Source organism: Ammospiza nelsoni, chromosome 1 (genome assembly GCF_027579445.1).
Source record: "Ammospiza nelsoni isolate bAmmNel1 chromosome 1, bAmmNel1.pri, whole genome shotgun sequence".
Classification (NCBI taxonomy): domain Eukaryota; kingdom Metazoa; phylum Chordata; class Aves; order Passeriformes; family Passerellidae; genus Ammospiza; species Ammospiza nelsoni.
Window position 1 is genome coordinate 47,149,437 of NC_080633.1, and position 26,550 is coordinate 47,175,986.

Below are 26,550 nucleotides of genomic sequence, written 5' to 3' on the forward strand. Positions count from 1 at the left end.
AGATGATCTCTGGTGTCTGCATTTCCTGACTTGCCTGCTGTGTGATTCCTGTGATGGGTGGAAACGGCAATAAAAGTGGATTTAGAATGAAAAGATTCCATTCTGGCATGTGGTCTTTTAGAGTGCCCTGGGTTTTCCTATGGAGGTTTCTGGGAAAAGGGCTGCTCCAAGGGGCCAGAGGTGTTTTCTTCATGTTGTAGGAATTTGCACTCCAACCAGAATATGAAGCTGTTGGAAGTTCCCTGGAGATAAGACCATGAGTGTGACTGACAATGTCAAGGGGATATCTATATGAAGAAATTTACTTTGACTGTTGCGGTTTAAGTGGATATTTTTACAGGGGCTGTCCCTTTGCAGGAGAGAATGTGCATAGAGCTGGGACTGCATATTGCCAGTTTCACTGGCTCCAGGAGTTACTCTCAGTACAAGTACAAGTACATCAGCTGTAGGTCAGACCTTCATGGCACATTTTTCATCTGTCTCATTGCAGGTGAGATGATTTGCTTGAGGCCATGCCAGAAAATCACATGTCTATTTAAGATTAATAAGGAAGTGTTTTTTAAGCCTACCCTAGACTGCTGTGCTACTGCATGCAGTAGATCATAGGGTCTGTGAGTTCTGCAGCATAAAACAATAGAGGTATTTTGATTGGCAATGCAATAATTTTAACAATAATTATAAACAATTATAATGGGGAAGAATTATTGCTCTTAGCAAAGTTCTTCTATTTAGCCTTTAACCTGATATTTCCCTATTGTTTCTTATGAATGGAAAAACATCTCTGGGTCACTTTATTGCACAGAAAACAGGAAAAAGAAAATAAGTGCTGGTATTGTCATCATAGTTGATGAAATCTAGTCAATTTACAGATTTTTCACAAAGTTGTTGGAAAAGTGCTGCTGTTTTATTTCAGATTATAATATGGGATAGCACTTGCTGCTTCTTCTGTTGTCAAGAGAAACTCTATGTTTTGAATGTCACCCCTCATGACCCTCTTTTTGACCTGGATAGCTCAGGGCTGATTAATCTAAAATGACAATGCCAAGACCTTGGGCCAGGGGAGTGTATGTCTGTAAAATCTGGTAAATACTAGACAAGTAATATGATTACAGTGATGAGGCAAGGGCATCTTCCACCTCTGTGCATATTCCCCTTTGCTTTTGGAAGTCAGATGCAGCAGACTGTGTGCTGTGCTTCCCCCTGCAAAGGGCTGGGATTTGGAAAGGCCAGTTAGCACATCTGCTGTGCTTCAGGCAGCATCAGAGGAAGCTCTAGGAAGCATGTGTACCCCAGAAATGTGATTTACGTTTCACTCTGTGGTCACAGAGTGTGATCTGTGCATTTTGTTCATCGTCATGAATGCGCTGGAAGGAGAAATAAAAGGTGAGAGAGAGGGTCTGGTTCACTCAGATGGTCTGAGGCAAAGATTTGAAAGCAATGAAACACCTTGCAAGACATAGCAATGGGAAGATCAGAAGGTGGTGTCAGGGCCAGCTCTGCCATTCCCCCACTGCTGAAGACATGATTTGTGAGTATGTGGGAGAAATCACTTCCCAAATTGTCACCATTCCTGTGCCTCCCCATGACTGGGTCCCAGAGGGGAAGGTGCAGGTTCCTTGGTTGGGTCTGCCCGCTGCCATGAACTTGGAAAGAACAAACTTAAGACTTGGCATAATTTCCTTCTTGCATCCCACAGATGTGAGATCTGACTGTGAATGCACATAATTTAGCAACTGCCTCTGGTTTGAATTGAGCCTGGGGCTAAAAGCTGTTTGCATTCAGTGAGCAGTACGTAAATTAAATGAGATGGTGACTTCCCTCTGTTATTTGGCATTTGTATAAATAATTAGCAACAAAGTGGTATCCTCAAAAGAAGCTATGTAAAGGGGCTGGAGTCTTTCCCCACCTGTACAGCTGGATCATTTTTAATACTGTGAAATACATTTCATTTCTTGTTAAATAAGAGATTTTAATGCTTGGGCTTTCATCTTGCCTGTGTTTTATAAGTGAAAAATGTAGGATTTTTCACAAGTTAAAAAGTATAAAAGATGCACAAACTTAGCAGAAAACAGATGGGGGAAATGACATTTCAAGCTAGTCTGACTTTAAAAATATTTACTGTAATAGCACATGAATGAAGGTTTCAGGCTCCAGATTGCCCACTTACTTGTGTCTAAAATGAAATATGGAAACAGAACATGGAACAATGGCATGCTTCTGAGGCTTTATCTGCTGTTCTCAAGCATTCAAGGTTGCTTGCTATCATTGCAGCTTCTGACTGGCATAGAACCCACCAAGTGTTATAATGGCTATTACTCTCATGGAGTTCATGGTGCAAAACCACAACGCTTTTTTGTGTGACCAGCTGCCTACTTGCCTTGCAATTTGCAGTCTTTGGAGCATGTCAGCAGTGTATTTCAAATTTCCTCAGCTTTTGGATTCTGTTTGAATGTAGAGAGAAGCACTTTCTTGAGAAGAGGAGGAGCAGTAGAAGCAGGGAGGAGATTGGAGGACTCCTTTATGTGGCATCACCATGAAAGCAGTTGAGTCATGGCCTGAGATTAGTTAACTACCAGACCACTGCAGCTCCCTGGTGAGTGTCCCAAAATGACTGGCTGCCTAGCTGGAAGATGCTTTGACCCTGGCTCTTTGGTGCTGCTTGGCCAAGCTGCTCCACAACTGGGCAGCAAGGGGCTGACCCCAGCCACATAGTCCTGGGGTCCTGTGTCCCCACTGAGAGGTTCAACCTTGCTGTTTTTCACAGCTCTTCTTTTTCCTCTTGCTACCATATTGCTAAAACAACAGGGGTTCAAAACAGGGTTGAGAGAAGATGTGGTTTTCAAGTGATTTCTGAACATGGATACTAGCTCTGTGAAGGACCAGATGTAGAAGAGTTAGAGGAAACAGACTCATAAATTGTTGCTGCGGAGACTGTGATCACATGTGATATTATTCCACTGCTGAAAACAAATATAATGTATTGCTGCAGAGCCAGGTTTGGGGTTAGGAAAGTTGGGTAGAGATGCTTGCCGGGGGCTCTCTGTGAATCTTCGCTCTTTCTAGTGAAACTGAACTGATTTATGGTCATTTCTGGAAACTAGAAGTGACCCAGTGTGGATCCAGCGGCAAATGTTTTTAAAACTGAGTGTTCCATTGTGAGTATGTGGAGATATGCATATGGGGGATGGAGAATGACTTTAGTTTGTGACTAAGTTGGAACAGATGTCAGATCTGGGATTGGAGATTTCAGTTCTTCCCCTTGTTTTGTGGAAACAGTGCAGTCCTATCATTTCAAATGGTGAGTTGGAGATGGTGTGCAGCTTAGGTCTCAGCTTTGTTACCCTGTGAGCTCTGAGCCTTGTCTGAACTGGAAAGCAAAATACAATTCAAATGTTATGATCCTGAAAAACCAAAATGGGAATTGATGTTGGGAGCAAACATTGATACTTCTATGGACAGGAACCTCCCACCTTACTACTGTCCTTCTAAATGGGTCAGACTGTGTGGGCAGCTTAGTATCATATATCAAAAAGTAGATGAACTGCTTATCCTCTGTGTGATGGAATTGAAAATGAAGGATTTTTTAAGACTTAATCCTTCTATTCACCATTTTGAAATATGGCTAAGGAAAATCCTGTGTGAGTCAAACAGACAAAACCAGCATACAAGAGAAAAACTAATGAATGTACATACTGAAAGGGAACATTTTATTCTCCCCAAGTAATACATGCCATTTTATGGTTTATTTGAAATGAAGTAGTCAGTCCTGGCGGGATCATGAGCTACTTGGCACATATGTTCAGTTGCATCCATAGAGAAAAGAAATAGCTCTTTCTGGAGAAAAGTCAGTTTGTGAGCATGAGAGAACTTTTTCAGAGCTGGTCATGCAGGATGAGACGTCAGAAGCAGGTGGTGCTGGCCAACCATACCTGGCATTACAGACAAACAGAATTTTACCCTGGGCTTCAACAGGCATGGAGTTATACCAAGACCAAATGTTTCTGGAAAATGTTAACCATAAAAGAGCCTTCTTTTCTCAAGCCAGGCTGTGTCCTCCTATAACCAGCTTTTCAAGAGAAGGGAGAAGTTGGCCTGAGGTTAACTACCTCATGCCCAGCTGAGACCAGCTCAGAGATGCTTAAAATATAATTGTAGAAATGCTTAAAATATAATCCTTTGCCAAAGCTAGGGCTATTTGCCTAATATCCAAACACCCCAAATTTTCTAAGAAATTCTATTTCTTAGAAATACAATTAGTCATGTCCAAGTCCTAGCTAATATTATTATTTAACTGTAACATCAAAAAGCCTTACTCATATGTTAAGATCCTAGGGTGCTAGTGTCAAGCATATATTAGAGTTTCCTTGCTGCCCTCAAAAAGTTTATGTTTGTCTAGCTGTCAGGACAGCCTGTCTGGCATTGTCCTGCCGGTACTGAACTTCATTTAATAAAGAAACAGCCTGCTTCACTGCCACAGCTTCCCTATCAAAGCATTTCCTCCACTAACATTTCAACAGGATTAAAATGTGGGTGTATAAGAAGCAGAAAGAGGGAATCATAATGGAGCGTCTCTAAGATTTCCTATTTTCATTGGATATATGTCATGTTACCCAGCTTTTCTTTTTGTTCTTAAGAAACATAGTCAGATCTCACTAACTCAGCAGAGTCAGGTTAGAATGCTGCTTACATGGAGTACCCTGTGGGGTTGAAAGCACACGCAGCAAGAAGTTTGTTATAGGACTTACTATATGGCATGCTGCCTTGGAAGGGAGATCTGTAATATAATCATCAAGATGCCTTATAAAAACAGATCTGAATGAGTACAAAGGAAAGCTATTTGCAATGCACAGCAATACATTTTATTGAGTATACACAACCAAGAAAGGTATTTATCTGTGCTTCTGAGCACATCTGGAGACACCCCTACAAGCATACACCCGTGAAAGTTCTCTTTTTCCAATGAGAAATTAAGACCAAAGACTAACCACATGTGAGCATAAAAATTAATGTGACAGTTTGCATTAAAACTAAAGGCGGGGAAGGGAGGGAGTGTTAATACTATGTTTGTCTGAGTTTCTTTTCTAAGCATTCGATTCTGACCACCTCAAGTCTTCCTCCACTTTAACTTAACCCCACCCTTTTTGTCACTTACCATCATGAAAACTGTACATTTCTGTGAGATGATATGCAGGTGTTACTTTTCATTCTGGCAGCAATGGCATTTAGTGCAGGATGAAATAATCCTGCCATTAAATAAGAAGCTCACAGTGGTGTTGTGAAGCTTAATTTGTTTGGAAAATGCTTTGCAGCATTCAGATAAAAGGCAGTCTGGATATTCAAAGTATTATTACTGCACAGCTGGTGGTCTACATGCTGCAGATGTTTCTTCCATGCTGTTGCATGGTTACTTAAGTGGCTTCTTAGTGCAGATGTTCATGAGTGAGCATGCAGAACCTCCTCTGCTGATGTTTTTTGCCACGGATTTTATTGCTGCTTGACTTTTGATCTTGAAAAGAATATTCTTCTACTGGTGAGGTGCTACGTGTGTGTATGACTACATCCCTGTTGGTTCAGCCCCCACTGCAAACAACAGCATCTGCAGATATTTACTGTGGGCCTTTCTCCTTAGCCTCCATTTCCTTCTGTGGCTTTTACTTGTTCCCACAGTGTTTGACTCTGGGGATTCTGGCTCTTCTGTTAATACTCTATCACCATCACTCTCTTCATGCAGACGTGATGATTCCCTTTGTACTGTTTGCCCAGATGGGATCAAGAACTTCATTGCATCTTGATTTTTTCTTTCCTTGGTTGCTGCCACTGTTACATAAATGGATCTCTAAGGATTTCTGGGCTTGCCATTCACGTTCTCTTTGAAAAGATTGGAAGATAAGATGAACTTCTAATTTCTTCATGTTCTGTGTTTCTCTTTCTTAGAAGTGGAGAGAGTTAAGGTATGACTTCAGCTGACATCCACATGGAATGTGCTGAACACGTGCAAATCTCTAAGGCTGTATGATTTCATCAACCTATTTGGTGAGAGAACTAATGCTAAAATTTGCCTTCCCCTTGCTCTGCTTTATTTCCAGCAAATGTCAAGATATCCAGTCCAATACAAGGGCAACTAGTTAACAAGATTTTTGTCTAACTTGAAGTGCAATATATTACTGACCTAAGAGTAGAAAAGAACCAAATCTGCACACACACTCATTGCACACACAGAGAAAGAGGAAAGTACAGCAGAATTGTACTGGTTCTGGTTAACATAGACTTTATTCACAAGATTCACATGGAAGACAGAGAGAATTTGGTACAATATACTGGAGCATTTGTTGTGATAGGTATTAAAAATACAAGCTTTCTGGGCAGTGTATTAAAAAGCCACAATCTTGCAGCTTAGAGGAATGAATTTTGGCCTTTGTGAGAAGGCAGATGCTTAAAGCTGACTGCATCTAGACAAATAACTTCAGAAAGAGAAATCTTACTACTTTTTGTAGCATTTTATGCAGAACTCAGCATAAATCAAAGCAAAAGGCTGTCTTTACCTGTAAAAATTAGATCTGAAAGAAAGGCAGCTTGAGAAGCCTAGACCCTGGCTACATTGTGAGGTAAATTGCACCTTAAAGACTTTCTCCTTTACCCTGATCTTTAAATGTGTAACAATTTGTCAGTGCTCATGGAATCTTCTAAATTATATCCATGGAGACTATGGCTACCTTTAATACACAGAACTGATAGGGTTTATGCAGATATATACCCTCTGACCCAACTGAAGTGTCTCATCTGTTCTCTGGGTTCATCTTGGTAGGCATAACTTTCATTCTGCCTCCCTAGTGTCTCTGAACTATAAAAGTTGCTACACAAATGTGTAAGAGGATTTATTCCACCTAACTTCCCCACTATTGCTGCTCTAAGATGATAGACTTCTAGTATTTCTACTTGTCCTGATTCCCATATTTTTTCATCCTTGACTGCTAGTACTGCAGTTATACCTCATCTTTTGGTACACCTATTTCTAATACTGGTGTGCCCAGTATCACTGGTGGGGTAGAGGGAGCAGAGAGGGATGGGGAAAAGAGGAAGGAAGTCATTCTAATGTTCTCTCATTACTCAGTTCATCACCCCTGTTTCATGACCAATACCTCCTCCTCTCTTCTGATATATTCCTTTGCTCATTCTGGTTAGGAATTCCGGCTTAAATCAAGTCATCATATGGGTAACATTTGGATTCACGTAATTTTGTTCATTATGATGTAATTATTTGTGATTTACTATTGCTTGATAACAAAAGATTCTTTTGCACATTATAAAAATTACATTCAATCGCTGGCCTCAGAATGGAGGCTGAAAATCAGGAGGAGGGGCTTTTACTCCTGCCACTTTGGCTTGAGTTTGAAACGTTTCACACAGTAGCTCTGGTAGGAGTAAGCTGGGCTTCCTTACTAACCTAATAAAACGCAGACCATCCTAAGGGGATGAGGGAGTTGCATTCCAAAACTTGCACTGCAAGCAACCAAAGTTTAATGGAAAACATTGAAAAGATTCTATTAAAAAACTATTTTCCTCCTATATATCATAAACTCTATTTTATGCTTTCCCCACTCCCTCCTTTTTTTCCTTACTGGCACAAAAACAGGATCTTTGTTTTGACAGAGATAATCTGCTCATGCTTTCATATGGGCCCTCAGGATCCCCACCTGTGGAAAGATCCATGGGAGCAGAAAAACTACTGAGTTCATTCCACATGCTCACCTCAAAGGGAAGCAATCAGTGGCCTCACAGAGGTATGGACACTGTGGTTCCCAAGGACCCTTGGAGAACATGAACACAGTCTCCTGCACAATCTGCCCAATTCCCAGCGATAGCTTTTCCTTCTTTATTGCCTTCTGTGATTTCTCTCTCTATCTATCAGATGGCTTCTTCGGGAGAGGTGCTGTATGGGCTGCTTTGCTGCAGTTGTGCTGCCTCCCCTTTCCCAAAGTCTGTAAGGCACACTTGGGGCTGACAATTTCCACCCTCAAACTTTGCTGGTGAGAAGGGATATAGTAGCTTGCAGCCGCTGCCAAGTTTGACAGTAAGCTTCCTAACAAACTGGTACAGCTCCGAGATCTTTCCGCTGCTTCTGTAGGAAGGCCAGGGAAGATTTTATGGGGTGAGAAGTGATGGAGAGAGAATGAATTGCTTTGTGGCTCACCAGGCAACTTGTTCAAGGTGGCCAGCATGGAGCACTGATCTGTTCCATAGTCGCTGCCCAGCCAACAAAAAGAGGCAAAACCGTGTTTAGTACTTTGTATACAAGACTAAGCCCGGAATTTATCTTAACATCTTTGCCATTGGACATGACCCACAGATTAACAGGAAAAAAACCTGATTATTTTGTGATAGGGAGAGTTTGCTCATGTGGCTGCAATTTCTCATTAAAGTCTGCTGATTTACGTCACAACTGCCTTTGTATCTAGCCAAGTGAATGACCATGCCCAAACCAAGTCACTGGAAGGTAAGTTTCAAGAACAAACCTTGTCTCTGTCTGCTCATATCGTCTCATCCCACTTCACCCAGAATTAGGTCATTCTGGCTTTATAACATATATGTGGGTTTCTGTGGTTCCTGGGCCAGGCTGATATGTCTTGGAGTCACTATGTCTAGTACAGGAAATTTTAATTCATAGCATTTAAATTCAGAATGCTTGAATTTAATGTTCAGCGATGTTCTGAATGAGTCTGGATCCTTCAAAGCCTTGAAGTACAGAACTGAAAAAAGAAAAAGGCTGATGACAGTTCTGAGTCTTGGCTCCTGTGTTGTGAGCAGGAAAATCCCCATCCATTTCACTGAAGCCAGCTTTTCATCCACTGTGTTTTTATGCTCTGTGTGGTGTTTTGTACTTGAAACCTTGCAGTCAGGAAGGCTGAAGAACTGTGGCACTATGCAAAGCACACCTTATCCAAAGCTCTCTGTGAAGTAGCAGGCTATGTCAAACTGACTACAGAGCACAAACTATGTCTCTGCCTCCTGGCTGAGTCCCTATCACTCTGCTCACCCTCTGCCTCTGTTATAAAATCCTGAATGGGACATGGCAGCACTGCTGCTGTTTTAAGACAGCCATCCTTGATGGGCCTCAGTGTTGGGGTGTCAGTCAGGCTTTATGCCTGCCAATGCCCACATGGTTATGAGAAGATGTAGAACAAAAGCCGAGGTGCCTGAGGAGATGTAAGGCAGGAGCTAAATAGCCATCATGAAAAAGCTCAGCCTTGCTGGAGTCAGGGTAACCCCTCCAGGACTGCAGTTTTGCATTCATGTGTTTGAATCCTGTCTCAATCATGCTTTATGAGCCTATGTCTTTGTATGGGTCTGGGCCAGGACCACACAGGAAGCCATAAAACCCAGAAACAGAGTGTTTTTCTGTATTTTTAAATTCAGGTAAGCTGTCTGTTTTGCCACTTCATCCAAGTCCTATTTTTAGCAACTACTTTGATGAAGAGCAAATAGGGAGACCTCAGAGGTGAAATGCACTGTGAGGATGTGACTGGCTGGAAAGTGGCATTCTCAATGAGTCTGTCTTTGCTGAGATGAGAGTTTGGCTCTTGTTTTCTAAAGAGAGCAAGATGAGGGAGAAAGCTGTTTTCTAAATAGCAGTCCTATCAGATCTTTCCATTGCTGTCTTTCTTTCTTATTCCATCTGGAGCCAGCAACTTTTTAAATGCTCTGCAGCCACCTAGAGGAAAAATACTGCTTGATTGAAATTAATTTTATATGGATTAAGCCAAGGAGTGGGCTCTGCAGAGTTTAAGAATGTGAGTTTCTAAACTAGCCAGCCTGTTTATTATTATATCACAAGACCTCCTTGGAAATATATACAGTGAATCATCATCAAAAGCTGAAGATAACTTCAGTTTAGGTTTATAGTTCAGAAATATTTCCTGCTTCATGCTCTCATTGTGCTTGTTATTGGATAGGACATATTTTTATGACAGATAGTATAGCAGGGCCACAGTACATTTTGTCAGCAGACAGGAGGTTTGAATTTTTATTTTGAAGATTTGAAACCTGTATCATTTTATATGTTTATCTAATGACTATGACAATATGTTTTTGGTATATCTACATGGTTTATATTTCTGTAGGGCCATAACTTCAAAACCTCCCAATAATTTTTGAGGTTCTATCTAGGATGTTTATTAGCTCATGCAAAACCTCTGGCTTTTCTCAGATGAGAGCTGTCACACAGAATACACTAATGGGCTCTCTGTCTACCAGAGTGAAAGTTGATGCAGTCATATTAGAGCCATTTAGTCCATGCAATGTTCATTTTCACTGTATGAAACAGAATAACAAAGTTTAAGTGTTGATTGAAAGTACTTTAATGTATAAAGTTAGACATTAAAATGTGTCTGTCTTTTTGAAATGGAATTAAAATTACTAAGTTTTTTCCTTTTCTAGATAAGATATGGCAGTTCAGTCTCCACTTGACTAGAGAGCTGGGGGAGGTATTCTTTAAAAATCAAGTCTAGACATGGTAAAAAAGATAAAATTTTATGTCAGTTACATAATGTAAAAGTTCAAAATGATGATGGATTTTCCTTGGTAGCTGTGCCAGAGGACACTGAAAATTCCATTATGATGGAGTGTCTCTGTCATAAGGCAAATTCACTTTAGCAGTGTAAGTGCTAAGCTAAGTATTGCACGCAGTGAATGGAAATGCAGAATACTAATATGGATATTGAAAAGGTCCACTGAAACATTCTCTGTTTCTTTTCCTCTCTTAGGAAAGACTTGATATGTGCATGTGATGTGGTCAGTCAAATAACTTGAATAGTGCTGTATTATATCAGAACAGAATCTGTAATAAGGAGTCTTACTGGCTTAAAAAATCCTAAACATTATGAAATTTAGGAATTTTTCTAGGGTGTGGCTTGCGAGGGAGGTGATTCTGCCCCTCCACTCTTGTGAGATGGAGTGCATGCAGTTTTGGGTCTCCAGTATATGAAGAACATCAGCTTTTTGGAGCAATATCAGAGTAGGGTCAGCAAGATGATTAGATGAATGGAGCACCTCTTGTATGAGGAAAGGCTGACAGAATTTGGATTGTTCACGTCTGGAAAAAGAAGGCTTCAGGGTGACCTAGTTGTGGCCTTCCAGTATCTAAAGGGAACCTATAAGAAGGATGGAGAGGGACGTTTTACAAGGACTTGGAATGATAGGACAAGGGGGAATGGATTCAAACTAAAAGAAAGTAGGTTTAGCTTAGGTAGTAGGACAAAAATCTGTACTGTGAGGGTGATAAGGCACTGGAACATGTTGCCCAGAGAAGCTGTGGATGCCCCATCCCTGGCAGTGTTCAAGGCCGGGTTGTATGGAGTTTTGACCAATCTGGTCTGGTGAAAGACATTCCTGCCTGTGACAGGTGGAACTAGATGGTCTTTAAAGTCCCTTCCAACCCAAGACATTCTATGATAAATGATGGCATACCAGATACACAAAGAAGGTCAATTTGGCCATAGGAAATCAGTGATGAGCATATAGGCTGCACACCTAAGGCTCCTGGGCCTATGAAAGATGGGATTTTTAGAAGAAAATGCTTTAGGAGTTAACTTTCTTCCTGAACATTAAACCTTTGCATAAATGCATGATAAGCCTTATCATATAGGTTTACATATACAGATACTGTTGCCTTTACCAGTTATGTGATGGATGTTTGCAAGTGGATGACTATGGACATTAGTTAACTGAAGATAGCATATCTTCAGAAAGCAGGCTCTAGCTTTTGAACCTTCAGTTTGAGATTCCAGGTCATACTCCTAAATTTGGTTCTCTTATATTATTGTTGATCCAAATATTTAATTGCAAATTACTTCTTGATGAGGGTTTTGGATACTCTGCTCTAAGTGCAGTGTTATTATGGTCCTGGCATTTTCCAGCTAGATACACAATCCACAGATCATACAACATACAGGCAGCCAAATCCTTTTTGCAGTAGTCTCTTCAAAGAGGGTGGAATAAACTTTATACCACTCCAGTACGCAAGTAAAATGAGAATATTTTTGATGGCTATTTCCAGTGTTCTCTTGGGCAGTTGTTTGAAATGGGTTAAGAATCTTATGCTGCATTTCCTCTTTATTCCAATAATTCCAGTTACAGAGTCACGTAAACACGAAGAGTGTTTTTTAATTGTTCCACTTCAAGATATATGCTACATATGAACTCAAACCACTGGAGTTCTCCTGCATACAGATTTTTTTTTCAAATGCCAGGACTGTTTATTTCAAATGCCATGGCTGCACAATGAAGGTGAAACTCTGCATGGTGCAGAGAAACAGAAACAGAAGAGGAGGATGTGAAAACTCTTTTCCACTTTCTGAAAAATGTGTGGGAGTGCAAGGGGTCAGCTCTTCCACAGCTGTGGGTGGCATTTCAATATTTTGTTAAGAGTTTTTTGAGCAAAAATCCACTCTTTCTAAAGGTGGCAAGTCAGCTGCTCAGCTGTACTGTAACTTTCAGCTCTAGGAAATATTCTGAGTCATACCAGATGCTTCTTGGAGTCCAGCATGGGGCTACATTGTCCTTCTTAGTCATTGTTCAGCTATTTCCCTGTGGAGGGATTTTAGCCAACCTTTCCATTCTCAGGACCAGAAAGTACAATTAAAGTCACAGATGCCTGTAAGGATCCAAGCACGAGATGTAAAAACCTACTTGACACATTATCATGACACAATCATCATGAAGAAGGAAGTAAGTAAGGCTACTGTGCCATTTCATTCTTTATTTGGTTCTTCTTCCTTCCTCCCTTTTAAGTGCATGTACCACTGGTACTGCATATTGAGAGAGATTATAAATAGGTGTCAGAGTAGTCTATTCTATTGACAACTTCTATTTCATGAGATTTTAGAAAATTTTCCACAATGTTTCATTGTTAATTTTGCCATATTCTTGTGGGTAATGTTGGTTAAAGCAATGAAACACATTTCTGGCACAAAATACTCTTTATATAAAAGTTAAAAATACATGCAGAGCACTCTTTTTGGCTTTATCCAAAGGCTTTTTGGATAATATTTTTAGCAGCACATAGTGTAGGCTTGAGGTGATATTGTGCAGCACAATATGGTTTCTTTCAGAGGTCCACATGGACATTCTTTTATTCAACGTTGGGAAAATACCATTTTTGCTTATCCTTTGTGAGGGAAATATGGGTTCTGATGTTTTTTAAGAAGATGTATATGCAAAGAAATCAAAATTGAATTGCTGTCTGTCTTTACTATGTTGGAAATTACCAGCAGTAATTACCACTTGCATTGAAAGCATCCTTTTCCAATGTTGACTCTAAATAACTGCTTTGGGAGGGTTCCTTGGCAAGGCAGAGAAGGGATATGGGTATCTTGTGTGATTCTGTTTCATTATCTGAGTGCCACATCTATATCTGGACCAGGAATGATGATACTCAGAATTAAATTAGGACTCTTCAGTGTGTGTGTAACAAGACTGCTATGCCCCAAAAATCTTAAATCGCATGCATCTCTTTCTCTTTGATTGAATTATGTATTTTTTAATTCTCTCTGCTTAGCTTGGTGTGAAAATACAGTCCATGGTTGAATCCAAGTTCCAAGTTGCACAAAAATCAGGAATCAGAATGAGCTTTGAATGCCTGATTCAAATGCCTACTGCTGCAAACTTCTCCTCTGCATTCTGCCAAAAAACAACAGTCATATTCTCAAGCATTATAGCCAATGCTTTCTTTATAGTAATGAGATTTCCCCATGGAGAGGATGTGCCTGCAGTACATTTGCTATGTGCAGCCCACTGAAGATGAGCTGCGACTTCCCTTTCTGCTCCCACACTCGTAGCAATGTTTTGGAGCCTGTTGAGCAGGGAGTTCTTCAGCATGGGGATTTGTCCCGTACAAAGTGCACATTCTCCAGTACAAAGTGCACATAAGCTGCTTCCCAGTTTTTGTGGGGTCTTATTTTCACACTTACCAGAAAAAAGGGTCGGGGCAGTGATGATTTAACTTTGTTATGGATGCCTTTATCTGATCCCCAATTTAAGGCAATGTTACCAATGTTAGGATGTGTGGGAAAAGCATAGAGGGAGTACAGACATGGTTACCTGGTCTTGGAAGAAATGGTCCTTGAAAATGACTGACTTTTCTGCATTAAACAGTCAATTCCCCAGGCAAGTGCTTTGAGTGAATACTCAATAAACTTAAGAATTTCTGTGTTTTCAGCAGCCTCCAAAATTATTTCTTTGAGCTACTTGCTGGTTGTGCATTAATATTAGTAAACTCTGGAGAAAGAAAGAATGATCTCAGGCCTTTGATCTCAAGCTTCAAAGCCATAATAAGTCTTCAGCTCTACATACTATATTTCAGTACTTCAGTAAGGTTAAACATGCACATGCAGACAAGAGAGAGTTTGAGATAGCAACAGCATGAGACTTTCCGTTATACATTGGAAAATGGTTCATCTTCTCATTTTCTTACTTTGTGAAATACCTTTTCTATCTGGGGCCATAAATAATGGCAACTCATTGAATTTTGTCTAAAAAACAGCCCAAAGAAACTTTCTCTCAACTTAACTACTGACTTTAATTTACTAACTTTAAAGAGGCTTTAATTTTTCCTAAAAAATTAGGCCAAGCTTGTGCTAAAACTGTGATTTGGCTTACCCAATAAAAATTTATCCCAAGAAGTCATGTCTCACAGGATGGTGGGGCTGGAAATATTCCTCTATAGGCAGATGACTCTTCAGGCTTTGAAATTTGAAATTTGCAAGTGTACAGCTTATTTCAAGTGTAGGAGAGGACAAACCCTGTCACCCTCTGATGCTTCTTCATATACACAAAATGTATGTAGTGATGCACTATCTCTAACTGCTTTTGTAAAACCTCTTGAGATCTACTGATGGAAAGAAGAAGATGTTATTGTTTTTTATCTGTGTGGAACAGCTCAAAGGTACCAAAATGTTTGAAAAATGCACTGCATCATACTACTGTTATGATATGTGGGGGAAAAATTAAGCCCCTTTTAAAATGGTTGGTTCTGGGTTTGGATTCATGTGTATTGCAGAGGAAAATGAACTGCTGATGTTCCCCAAGTGAACATCTGCAATTTCAATCTCATGTGGCACAGACTAAGGCTGTAGGCTTCATTGCTGCGATCTTTTCTTTTTCTTTTTTTAAATACTGCATGTAGCACAGGAGTCTGTTCTTTGCCCTTTGTGGGACTTGGAGACTTTCCATAGTTTAATATGAAAAAGGGCTGTTGCTGAAGGAGTGTAGTCATCCAGTTTGCTTTGAAGATGTGGCAGCAGAGTGTGTGTTTGTCTCCTTCAAGGGTGTGTCCCACAGCTGCCGGATGCCTTCACTTTCATGGATTTCCCCTTGCAACAGTTTGTGATTATACACACCCAATTAACACCATCTCTGACACATACCCTGCAGGCAGCACAGACAGCATCAAAAGGAATCACAGCGAGGCATTTGGTACCAGAACTCAGAGGCTGGCTGTTCTCTGGTGCTTATTTGGAGCAGGGAGGCCAGATAAAGTGTACGGTCACATCCAAGTGTTTTTCTTTTTCTAAATGTAAATATGTCCTTAAAATAAATGTAATTTTCTTTTAGACCACAACATCATTGCATCCCTATGATTTCACTGAGGGCAGAACTGAGGTTGCCTGAAGTATCTTGTTTGTATTTCCATGGCTAGTGAAATAGCTTCATTTTATAAGTAACTTGCGCTGCAGCTTTCTTGTGGAATTATGTCTGACTGTAATGTTTTGATGTTTAAGTTTCTAATGTTTTTACTTCATTTACACAAATGCTTTTTTCTTGGTAAAGAGTCACAATACCCCACAAGACCCAAAGTCTCCATTACTGTGCAGTACAGTAAATTGTCAATAGAACTTCATTATTGGCATAATTCCAAAGTTTTATTAAAATGTATTTTTTTGTTGTTTGAACAGTCCAGTCAGATTAGAGTACAGATAAGATGTGAGTACATGCAGTTAGTGTCACCAAATGTCTTTTTCCAATTCAAGGGAAGAATGATAAGAAGGCAGAATCTGGGGAAGCAGAGAATCTTTTTTGAAATGTATCACTGGAGAGGATAAAAAAATAAAAGCTATGAGCATGCCAAAGTTTCTTGCAAGGGGAAAGGATTAGGATAGCACACAATAATCCGTTTTTCAATTTACTTGGTAAATCTTCCCATAATAGCCCTTTAACACAACTGTAGCAATAATTAATTGAGAAATGTAATTAAGTGCAAGAAGTAAACAAGTTTTGCTAAAAAACAGACCCTAAGTTGAAGCTTGGCCATGGGCCATCAGCAGGTCACCCTCAGAACGGACATCTTTTACTTCTGTGTCCTTGCTCAGAACTGCCCTTTCATTAGGAAATAAAAGGAGGTTTTATTTTTATTCACTAGGCTTGGCAGCTGTAGATATAGTTTTCTTTAAACTCCTTTTTGATTTAACATTAATTAATTGATTTAATGAACTGTACAAATAATTTGAAATTGTAATTAATTTATAAAACTGCTGCAATCTGACAATGTCTCCTCAGCTAAGTCTAGGGCTTGAACCGAGCAGCTGTCACCAGGATTAAACACTCGGTGAAAATAAAAATTACACCAGCAATTTGGTATGTAATTAATCAGCAGATTCTTTGTTGCACATGGCATGCTACTTCCTCGGTGGACACCCATGCTGAACACTGCAGCAAACAGTGCTGATCCCAGCCAAAGCTCAGATGTTTCACTCTGGAGCATGCCTGGATGTCCATGACCATTTCAATGCCAAGGGATAATGGTTGGTGTTGCTCACATAAATATAGGAGCTAAGCTATGTGCTCCCAAGGAGCATGGCTGCCCTCCCACAGACTGGGAATGCTGTCCTCCCTTCCCTGATCCCTCAGACTATGCCTAGGCTTTGCCAGGTCTGTGCTAGCCTTAGCATGAGCATGTTAGCTTTTAAAAAGCTTGGGTGATTGATGGTGAGCCTGGAGCTTTCCTGTTCTTGCATCTTTTTCTGATGCAAGCATCTGAGGTAGCTGTAGGTTCATTGACTCAGTCCAAGACGTGACATCTCTCTCTGAGTAATGGTAAAAAAAACCCAAAAAAACAAAATCAAAAGGTATGCTCTAAAAAGCAGAGGAGGTACCTCAGATTTAGGGTTTTATAAGTTCTTAGTCAAAGAAGTTGCTGAACATATAGCCAAGCTGATACTGGCAAGCATCCCTAAACACCATGGACATCAATAACAACTAAATCTGAGTGGAGAGCGGTGAAATGTGTTTCATAAAGGGGGCTGGCACAGAAACAAAAACATGATAAAATGGTACCTGGACCATCAACTATTTATGGAGATTATATACAGACTTTCTTTGTGATAATGATTTGTTTCAGTAGCAAGCAAGCATCTACTTCACTGTAAAAATGAGACAGGCACCTCTGAAATTACATGGGGTATATGGAGCAGTGCCTGCTGCTGAGATAATAGGAAGAGATCACAAAGAGATGTTGTAGCCAAAGGAAAACAGTGTGAAGTTATTTAGTGTGCCATGTAAAAAGGTGACCCTTTGTGCTTAAACAAGGTCTTTTATCAGCTGACAACATCAAACCACCCCAAGGATGTTGTGCTAATCTATTCCTTGCCATTCAGCTGTGATATGCATACAGCAACATCTGTTACTGGAAAAGATGTAAGGGGACCTACCACAGGACTAAAGTGAAATAAAATGACATTGTCCTTAGAAAGTAAAGTTATTGCAAGTGAAAACAACTGGTCTGTAAGTACGAGCATGTTATATATTTGATCCAAAGCAATTCTGTTTATTCACAGCGCATATATATCCCAGTAACGTTCGACATCAGCGCTTGTGTTACTTATTTGTCACAATTATTTCATAGGTAACTTCATATTGAGGGTCCACTGAGAGTAAATCTATTAAAACTCATGAAAATGTCAAGCAGAAATGTCTGGTCACTGAAGCAGATGGTGACTTTGGCATGGGGAAATATTCTTCTTTCAGAGGCACTGTTGGGCTTACAGAAATGGACTTGTCTGTGTTCAAGGGATCACTGATCCTTTCTCCTGGTTTTGAATAAAGGCTTCTCAATTACTCTAGAGTATGGGCATTAGGGCTCCTGATTACTTTGTCTGAGGTTTTTGCATAATTTCCAAGCTATTACCTCTTCTGCTGTGGAAAAGTTTCTGGGAAGCTAAGTCTATATCTATCCTTTTCCTATAGACAATTCATATTATGGTCCACAGAAAGAGCAACTAACACGAAGAGCACATTTTTCATTTCAGCCCTTCATCTTTACAAGAGGATTTGTGCCTTTGTCCTCTCAGAAACAGGAAAGCCCCCAAACACGCATGGAACAGGGGGGCTTTGACCCCATGGACACCCAAGGTTCATGCACAGAGCACCTTCATTGGCAAGCAGATGAACTGAGGGTGTGATTTTCAGAGTATGCCTTCCCTTTTCCTTGTCCCTGCCTTTTAATGATTCTGCTGAGAGTAGTAGATACTCAACATTTCTGAATTCACATTGCTACACATGCAGAACCATCTAAACATTTTGCATATGGAGAAACCACTAACTGCAAATCTCTTGGCTCTTGCCAGTTATATTTTAGGTCTGTGCCAAATAGGCACATGTTCTGAGCAAGCTAACTTGAAATATAGCGGTGACATGCACAGTAGCAGTTTCACATAGGGTCATGTTAGCAGCTTTGCTCCTTGTCATTGTGGTACTTCCTCATAAGAAGGGACTGGGTGGTATGAACCGTGCTTGAGGGATTTCCTAGCATGAAACTGCTCAGTTATGCAGCACCAGCCCTGTTGCTTTGGAGTGTCTTAAAGTCTGGCACTTAGTAGTGATGCTGCTGAGAAAAACAGGCATATAGCTGTTTTCACGCCTTCAAAGGAGGAAGAGTCTGGAGGTAACCTGAAGAGGAGGCATCATTGCTTTCTTGGAGGGACATGTGCTCGTTGCCTACAGAATTCATACACTTACCACTACTGTGATGATTGTTGGTAAAATTATTAAATTATTACTTTCTAGGAATAAAAAGTTTTTGTCTTATGTTGACACAAAATCATTGCAAAAATGGAGTTTACCTTCCCCCATTATGGTCTCAATCCTGTCTGCCTGACATTTCTTGGATCTTCTCAACTCCCTGTTTCTGTGTGGTTCCCTGGTGCTCTGGAGGCTTCTCTGCATTAAAGTAGCAGGCCAAGAAGGAGATGAGCCCTTGGGATGGAATCTCAGGGATGCCTTTAACTTTCTTGCCATTTAGCACAAGTTGCTGTGGCATTGAATGCCATGTGACTGGAAAGTAAACAACTCCAGCCCTCGGGCAGATATCTGCCAAAGCATTCCTTTCTTATTTGTTTTGTGGTTTTGTTCTGCAGGTCCTGTGTGACAGACATGTGTGAGTGTCCGATCCATAAAAACTGCTACTGTGAGTCATTCCTGGCATACGCCCGTGCCTGCCAGAGGGAAGGACTGAAAGTCCAGTGGGTGCCCGAGCAGAACTGTGCAGGTAAGCATTTTGCTTCTTTGTAAGCTGTTGCATAGGCTAATTGGCTGTGATCATACTATCCTTTTACTGGTGGAGCAGTATGATCCACGAGTAAAAAGATAGTATGATCAAAAATGATACAGGAATTGGATCAAAAATGATACAGGAATTGTAGCAGCTTGGAAGTTCTTGCAAGTTTTTCTTTCAGGATATGTAAACTGTTGATTACAGAAAAAGTTTAAACTCCTTTGACCTCCTGTCAAACCATAGTTATATTTCTGGGGACAACATGCACATATAATTGCAGTTGGTTCAACAAGGAAAGAGGAGCAAATCTATTTAGTGCAAATATTAAAATGTAAACCTGCATTAATAATTGCATTTGGTCCATTCTCACTGTGTGATTTGGACTGAATTAATTGCAAGTAATTGTGAGTAATTGCCTCCATGAGCAGCAGTGGCCTGTGGCTATGGGCACTTGAACTAAAATGCAATATTGCAGATGATTATTTCCCCTGATGATGGTCTCATTAATTTCGGACACTCTGTAATGGCATTGGTTTGCCTGGAAATGTATTCAGATTTATGTAAAGCAATTAAGAGTAGTTGAAAAAAAACAGTAAAGAGTGAGAGGAGGATACTCAGTGCTGTTCTAAGAGCTATTACTCTGTGGTCCATTTTGGTGATTGCGTGTGGTTCAGGATCTGCTCTCTGAACTTCAATTTCCTTTTCTATTGAAGGCATTTTAGCAGGGGTGGGTGAGTGACAGAGCAAAATACGTTTGATTGACTGTTCCCAAAAGGTTCGTTTTTTTCCTTACAAAGCAACAGGACAATCCAAACAGGGTGTCATTAAGTGAAAACCCTATTCAAGGATGTGGTTTTGGATAGCACTAGTAATATATATAATTTTAATCTATCTATCATGATAGCTGATCCACGCAGAACACGAAGCAAGCATTGTGATTTTTTTTTCCAAAGCACTTCAGACTGAGACCTCACTGTGGCAGATGCTGTAAAAAGAATAAAAACTTCTTGCAAGCAGCTCCTGCCTTAAGGAGTTTATACAAGTGTTGACATATCACGACTTAACTAATTGAGGCTTCATTTCACAATTTTTTTTCTGGCATCTTACCAAAGAGAAGAAAATTTTCTGAGGCAAAACCAGTCCTTGAGAGAACATTATGAAGGAATTTAAACACACAGCCTCCATTAAAGCTAATGAAAGACATTTTTATATCAACATGAATTTTTTAATCTCTTCTAGAGAGAAAGGAGAAATCGTGTTAAGCAGAAAATGTAAATAAGCTGTATAAGGCTAAGTACCCTCAAAACACTTATTTAAGTATCCAATGTTAGATAAGTAGCACCATCTTCTAAGTAAATAATACAGTAACCATTAAATTAAAGTGGATCCACTGCTTTCCATATGGTACCAGTGGCCAGCACCAAGATTTAATCTTGAACAGACTTTTTTTCTCTCCAAAACAAGTAGTTGCAATTATTGTGTCTCAATTACAGATAAAAGTTCATAGGTGGAAAACAAAATTTCTGTAATAAAACTTTAGCATTCTATGACTTTCATTTCCTGCTTGACATTTCATAGCTGGCAGGATACTTGCAAGAGTTGTGTTCTGATGAAAATGGAGTATACTTATTAGAAAGTCAGGTTTTAATTATATTTTTGTGTGTTTTAAAACTAGATCTTGTGTGGTGGCCAGTTGCTCTGCCCTAACTGCTGTAAGCTTAGCTCATCTTTATAATCTTCAGGAAACTTTTGTTGTCTGGAGGGCCAGCCAAATAGGATGCTCAGGAGGCTCAGGAATTGCATGCCCTGTCCCCTGCGTGCTCTTCTCTCTCCCCCAGTGCAATAGCTTATTCTCCTCTACATTATTCTGCAGAACACTGCTGCTCAAGGTTTGCTGTCCTATGAGGTTGGCTCATTAAAGGGAATGTCAGCTGTCATTTATTGAAGGTGTGAAAAGTGGAAGATAACGAGTAAGGAAAATGGTTAGAGGAGGAAAAGGTTGGTGAACATGGGAACTGAGAGGGTTAGGAAAAGGATGTGGGTTGCCATGGAAAGTAGTGGGGACTTAGACCTGTCAGGATGAGCATAGGAAAAAATATGGTTCTTGAAGGAGAAATTAAAAAACCAGGACAGCCAGTATGAGGAAAAGAAGAAATAAAAATAAAGTGATACATGCAAGAAGAAACATAAAGGATAGAAGTGGAAGGAAGTTGTTTGAAAAGGAAAGGAGAAAGAAATATTTTTTTTTACCCAAGAAAGGCTAGACAAGACATTTATAAAGTACAATTAAGTAAACGGAAGTGCTAAAAGGCCTTGGGATATAGTAATTTAATGCTGCATTTTTCACGATACCAAGAGAAAGAAGACTCAAGGATGGTAGAAGGCAATAACTCCCTGCCATGGGCATGACTACACATGCAAGAAAATGAGAAAAGGGCCATAATATAGCGCAAAATGCACTGATGTGCTGACATGCTACAACAGTTTCATAAAATCTGAACAATTTTCTCTTTTCCTCTGTGATCAGTTGGAGGAATATGAGCATATATCAGATTTTGACTCTTCTCTTTTGGGTCCCTTTTCTGCTGGAGAATTTTATGGCATGTGTCACTCTTTTCCCCTGCTATATGTTGCTTTCCTTTGACTGCTTTATTGCCTGTGTAAATGTATCAGGAGGGCTATTCTGGCTTTCCAGTGGATACTTACTGAAAACTGAAAACTGAAAATATTAAAAGGAGTGTACCATGGGAAGGTCAGTGCTCAGATCCATCACCTTTAGCTCTGTTAGAAAGAGGTGTTGTGAATTGCAAGCACTATTAGTCAAATACCATGGAAGTCTTACAGAAGACTTCCAAACTGTGTAACACTGACAGAACAAGCCAGAACATTCATTGATGCTCAAATATTAGTTCAGAATTTTCAGTGAAATCAGATTTATCAGATATCAAGGGAATCCTTCAGCAGTTATGCAACATATTTTGGCTTTTTTGTTGGGGAATAAGATTTCCTCCTGAATAATTATGGCCATGTCTACAAAGACAGGCACAGAGGCCTTCTCTGTGAAACTGCCAAAGTGGCTGGGCTAAACCAGGTCTAGTCTGCAAACTGTAGCCTTATTAGGCTGGGTTTATTAGCTCAGGCACAGTGCTGTATTTATGTGACTATATGGCTTCTGGACTGGAGCTGGCTATTATCCCGCCAGCTCAGAAAGTGGTCTGAGGAAGCTCACATCTGTCATGCCAAACACATGTTCTAGAAGAAGAGTGGAAAAATCCTGTTGGGACTGGTAATGTTTCAAAATACAGTATTATTAGTAACTTTTGTACGTTGGACTTGGGTTTTGGATTTTTTTTTTTTTTTTTTTTTTTTTTTTTGCTAGTGTACTAAGGAAGTTATTAGTAACAGAGCTCAGTTCTTTAAGAGAGGCATTTGTCTTAGAGGAAGAGTGCAAAGACAACACTTCTGTTTTCCATGTTTACATGGTAGCGAATCACTTCAGCAGTTCCTGGGAAGCCTTCTGCAGAATGTCTTTATTTTTATATTTTAAGCTGTTGATGAAGTGGAATGTTGGATCAATCACACCACATGTTAACAGCTGAATCACTCAACAATAAAAGCCATCCAGGGAACTTAAACAGCAGCCATTTTACTTTTCTGATTTTTCCCTTGACAGTGTGTTAATAATGCCATTATGGGCTGCCTACAGCAGAAAATAGTCATCATATCTTCTACGTGGCATCGTCTAAAGGATAAGGAGGTGTTCTGACATCCCAAATGTGTGTGTGGTAAAGTAGAAGGGGGAGTACATACAGATGCCATGGCTGCTGAGGGCAGGCTGTAATATGTTCTCCTTTGCTCTGGAAAGGAGCCCTTAGCCAACTTTCCTTAAAACCACCAGCTGAGGAACAAAACAGAGCTCAGGTGAAAGGAATGGGCCAGCTATTACTGCACTTAAGCTTTGTGGGATGAAACCTGTGCAGCCTTAAAGCTGAAGCTTGTATTGCCTTCTGTATGGAAACTGTATGAGCTGAAGTCTAATGTTTGTTTTTGGTTGGTCAATTAGTGATCCTACAAAGGGGAGCTCATTTTCAGAGAAGAAGGATAAAAGCTTCTAATAAACATCTCCTGTAAGATAATTCACATTGTGTATGGACAATCACTAACTATCCTTGAATGTCTTGGTCTACTTTCCTAATCTCTTAATACATTGTTTGCAAAGCACTGGCGAGATCTGCACAGTTTCATTTCCCCTCTTACAAAGATTCAAACTCTATTCTTAACACACTATGTAAGTGTAGAGATTCCTGGGAATCTAACATTTTATTCTATGCTTAATATTGCTTGCATATTTTTTCCCACCTTCTAAATTTCATGTTTAATTTAATTTTTTTTTTAGTTTTTTCTTTTGTTTGTTCATTCTTAAGTATGCATGGAAGTTATCATACAGAGCAAAACAGAAATGTAAAGTTGGAAAATTATTCTGAAAAGATCTATGCTCGAAAACTGAATAAGCCTATCTTGAACATAGCTGACAGACAGATATTTGTTTCCAGCCTATTCTAAAACAATGTTTAATTAAAGATGTCTCAGAGAGTTTCTAGGTCGGTTGCTCTTGGTGATTTCTTATGCTTAAGGATAGAAGATTGGGGTTTTTTCTCCCCTGATATCTTATATCCAACTAATATTCAGCATTTGATTCTCTGTAACACCAGGATAATTTGCATCTGTACTATTTTTTTTTTTTACAATTTTGGGTTTTTATTAATATCTGTGTTCTGAGAATTGTGTATGCATAAATTCCATAAAATGCACAAGTAAAACTTGAAAGAAGCTGATGCTGTTTTAAAGATCCCTTAATGGTGAAAAGGAACCCCTTAAATTTATTATATCTTAGCAATAAGACTTCCATTCTCTTTGATACACTTATATATATTTAATCAATTTATTTCTGTTTTTTCTTTATGAATAATAGCAGTGCTGTAATGACTCTGTAGGCCAATTCTCAAAACAAAACAGTGTTTTCTGTCCATAAGAAAATTTTCACTTAAAAAATATTGACCTTCAGTCTCTCTCAAAGTTGAAGAAATCTTCCCAATACAATCACCTTTCTGAAAATAGCATGAGATGATTGTGGATGCTTGAGAGTCCCTTACCATCTACGAAATATTTAATCAGTCCCTGTTTTTGCCATCAGCACAGCTGTTAAAAAGAATAACAGACTTTTATTTGCCATTGAACTGTGTATTATTCTCCATACTAAAAAGGCAGGATATAAAATGTTGAGAGTTTCAATATTGATCTGAAGGGGTTTTAGTGCTTTTAGCTGAGCTTTCAGTGATCTTTTATGTTGAAAATGCATTGAACTGTCAGCTCCATAAATTAGTGAATAGATACTGGAATCATTAAGTACAAGAGCCCTCACTGTCAGCGATCCCTTGGTAAAACAGTGTGGATACAATTGATTTTTAATATTTGTTTGTTTTAGAAATGGTGCTTCTGGATAAAAACATTGATTTAGTTTACTGCAATATGAAATATAGAAAATATAATCTTTAGAGTCAGAAATTCTAATGGGGTGAATGACTCTTCTTTCTCTTCCTCTTTCTGTAGAAATGGAACTAATAATAAAACTGTCTGTCCCTGTAAACGTTTCAGAAATCTTTGATAAAAGGCATTGTAATGAATAAACTGTTTTAATCCTTTAACGTAAAGCATACATCTGCATATAGACAGAAACCTTGCCAAAGCCTTATATACCATTGGTTGTGTTAAAATTCTCAAAAACTTCAATACTGCTGTGGATTTGATACTTTTGATAAGGAATTTTGCTACTTTTATATTTATTATGTAATATAGTGGAATCGTTTTACAAGTAATTTTTTCCTCTAGGTAATCATCATGCTAAAATGTGCTTTTTGATATTTGCAGTAGAAACTAAGCAAACAGATAAGTAAATTTCCTTGTGGGGCTGTGTGTAATATGCATAATTTGTTCCCTTTAACTCTTTTCAGCAACCCAGTGTAAACACGGTGCAGTTTATGATACCTGCGGTCCGGGATGTGTCAAAACATGTGACAACTGGAATGAAATTGGACCATGCAACAAGCCCTGCGTTGCAGGGTGTCACTGCCCTGCAAATTTAGTTCTTCACAGAGGAAGATGCATCAAGCCAGTGCTGTGCCCGCAGCGGTGACATTCATTCTTTTTCCATGGACATTAGTGCATGTGGTCACTGACCCCCCTGATGCTCACAGCCAGTGAAGGACTCCAGCTGTTTGTGTGCAGATTCTGCAAAGTACATGTCTACTCACAGAGTGTAAATATGCTCCTCTGTGTGCATTTGTGTGTCTCTAAGTACACACACGTGGCACCTAGAAAGGTATATAAATGTATACTGTGTGTATTTGGACACACATGTCCATACACAAGTGCCCTAAACGTAAGTACAACCCATATATTTATATATATGTCCACATGCAAATATACATAATTTCTATATACCATAGAAGGATGAATTATAATATGTATATTTTTTGCTATAAAGTTTATGTATTATTATTTCTAGAGCCCTGATCTGTAAGTCATTGTATAAATAAACCAGGTGTTTTTAATATAATATTGTGGCATGAAAAGATTGGATGACTTTGCTGTTGCATAAGTTTGTCGTTACCAAGGAAACTTTTCTAGGGCCACAGCACTGCCAGGCTGGATTACTTTCAACACAGAACCTGGATTTACAGTTGTACAGGAAACACATTTCTCTGGAGATGGAGGATTTATCTAGGAATATTTCATGCCTACCTTAGAGCTGCATAGTGATTGGTGACAGTGCTTAATCAGGCAGAGAAAGCTGAGGATTGGCTTTTATGCTTTACTGAAATAACTGTGCAAAATGATTTCCGAAGCTGGTTGGACAATGGCCAGGATAGAGATATTTCTTTCTGGAACGGCACCAAAGAGTCGGGGCCAGATTTTCATAAGTGTTAGGCACCCAACAGCTCACTTTGAAA

General features: G+C 39.5%; 1 protein-coding gene across 2 annotated transcripts in view; it reads left to right on the forward strand.

Moving 5' to 3' along the window:
- BMPER (BMP binding endothelial regulator) overlaps positions 1–26,156 on the forward strand; it is a 147,607-nt gene extending 121,451 nt beyond the window's left edge. For both annotated transcript variants that reach the window (XM_059488713.1, XM_059488702.1), the window contains exons 14-15: positions 19,404–19,534; positions 25,552–26,156. In XM_059488713.1, the coding sequence (XP_059344696.1) occupies positions 19,404–19,534; positions 25,552–25,733 (313 nt within the window). In that variant the 3' untranslated portion in view covers positions 25,734–26,156. The remainder of the gene's footprint in view (positions 1–19,403; positions 19,535–25,551) is intronic.
- The last annotated feature ends 394 nt before the right edge of the window (positions 26,157–26,550 follow it).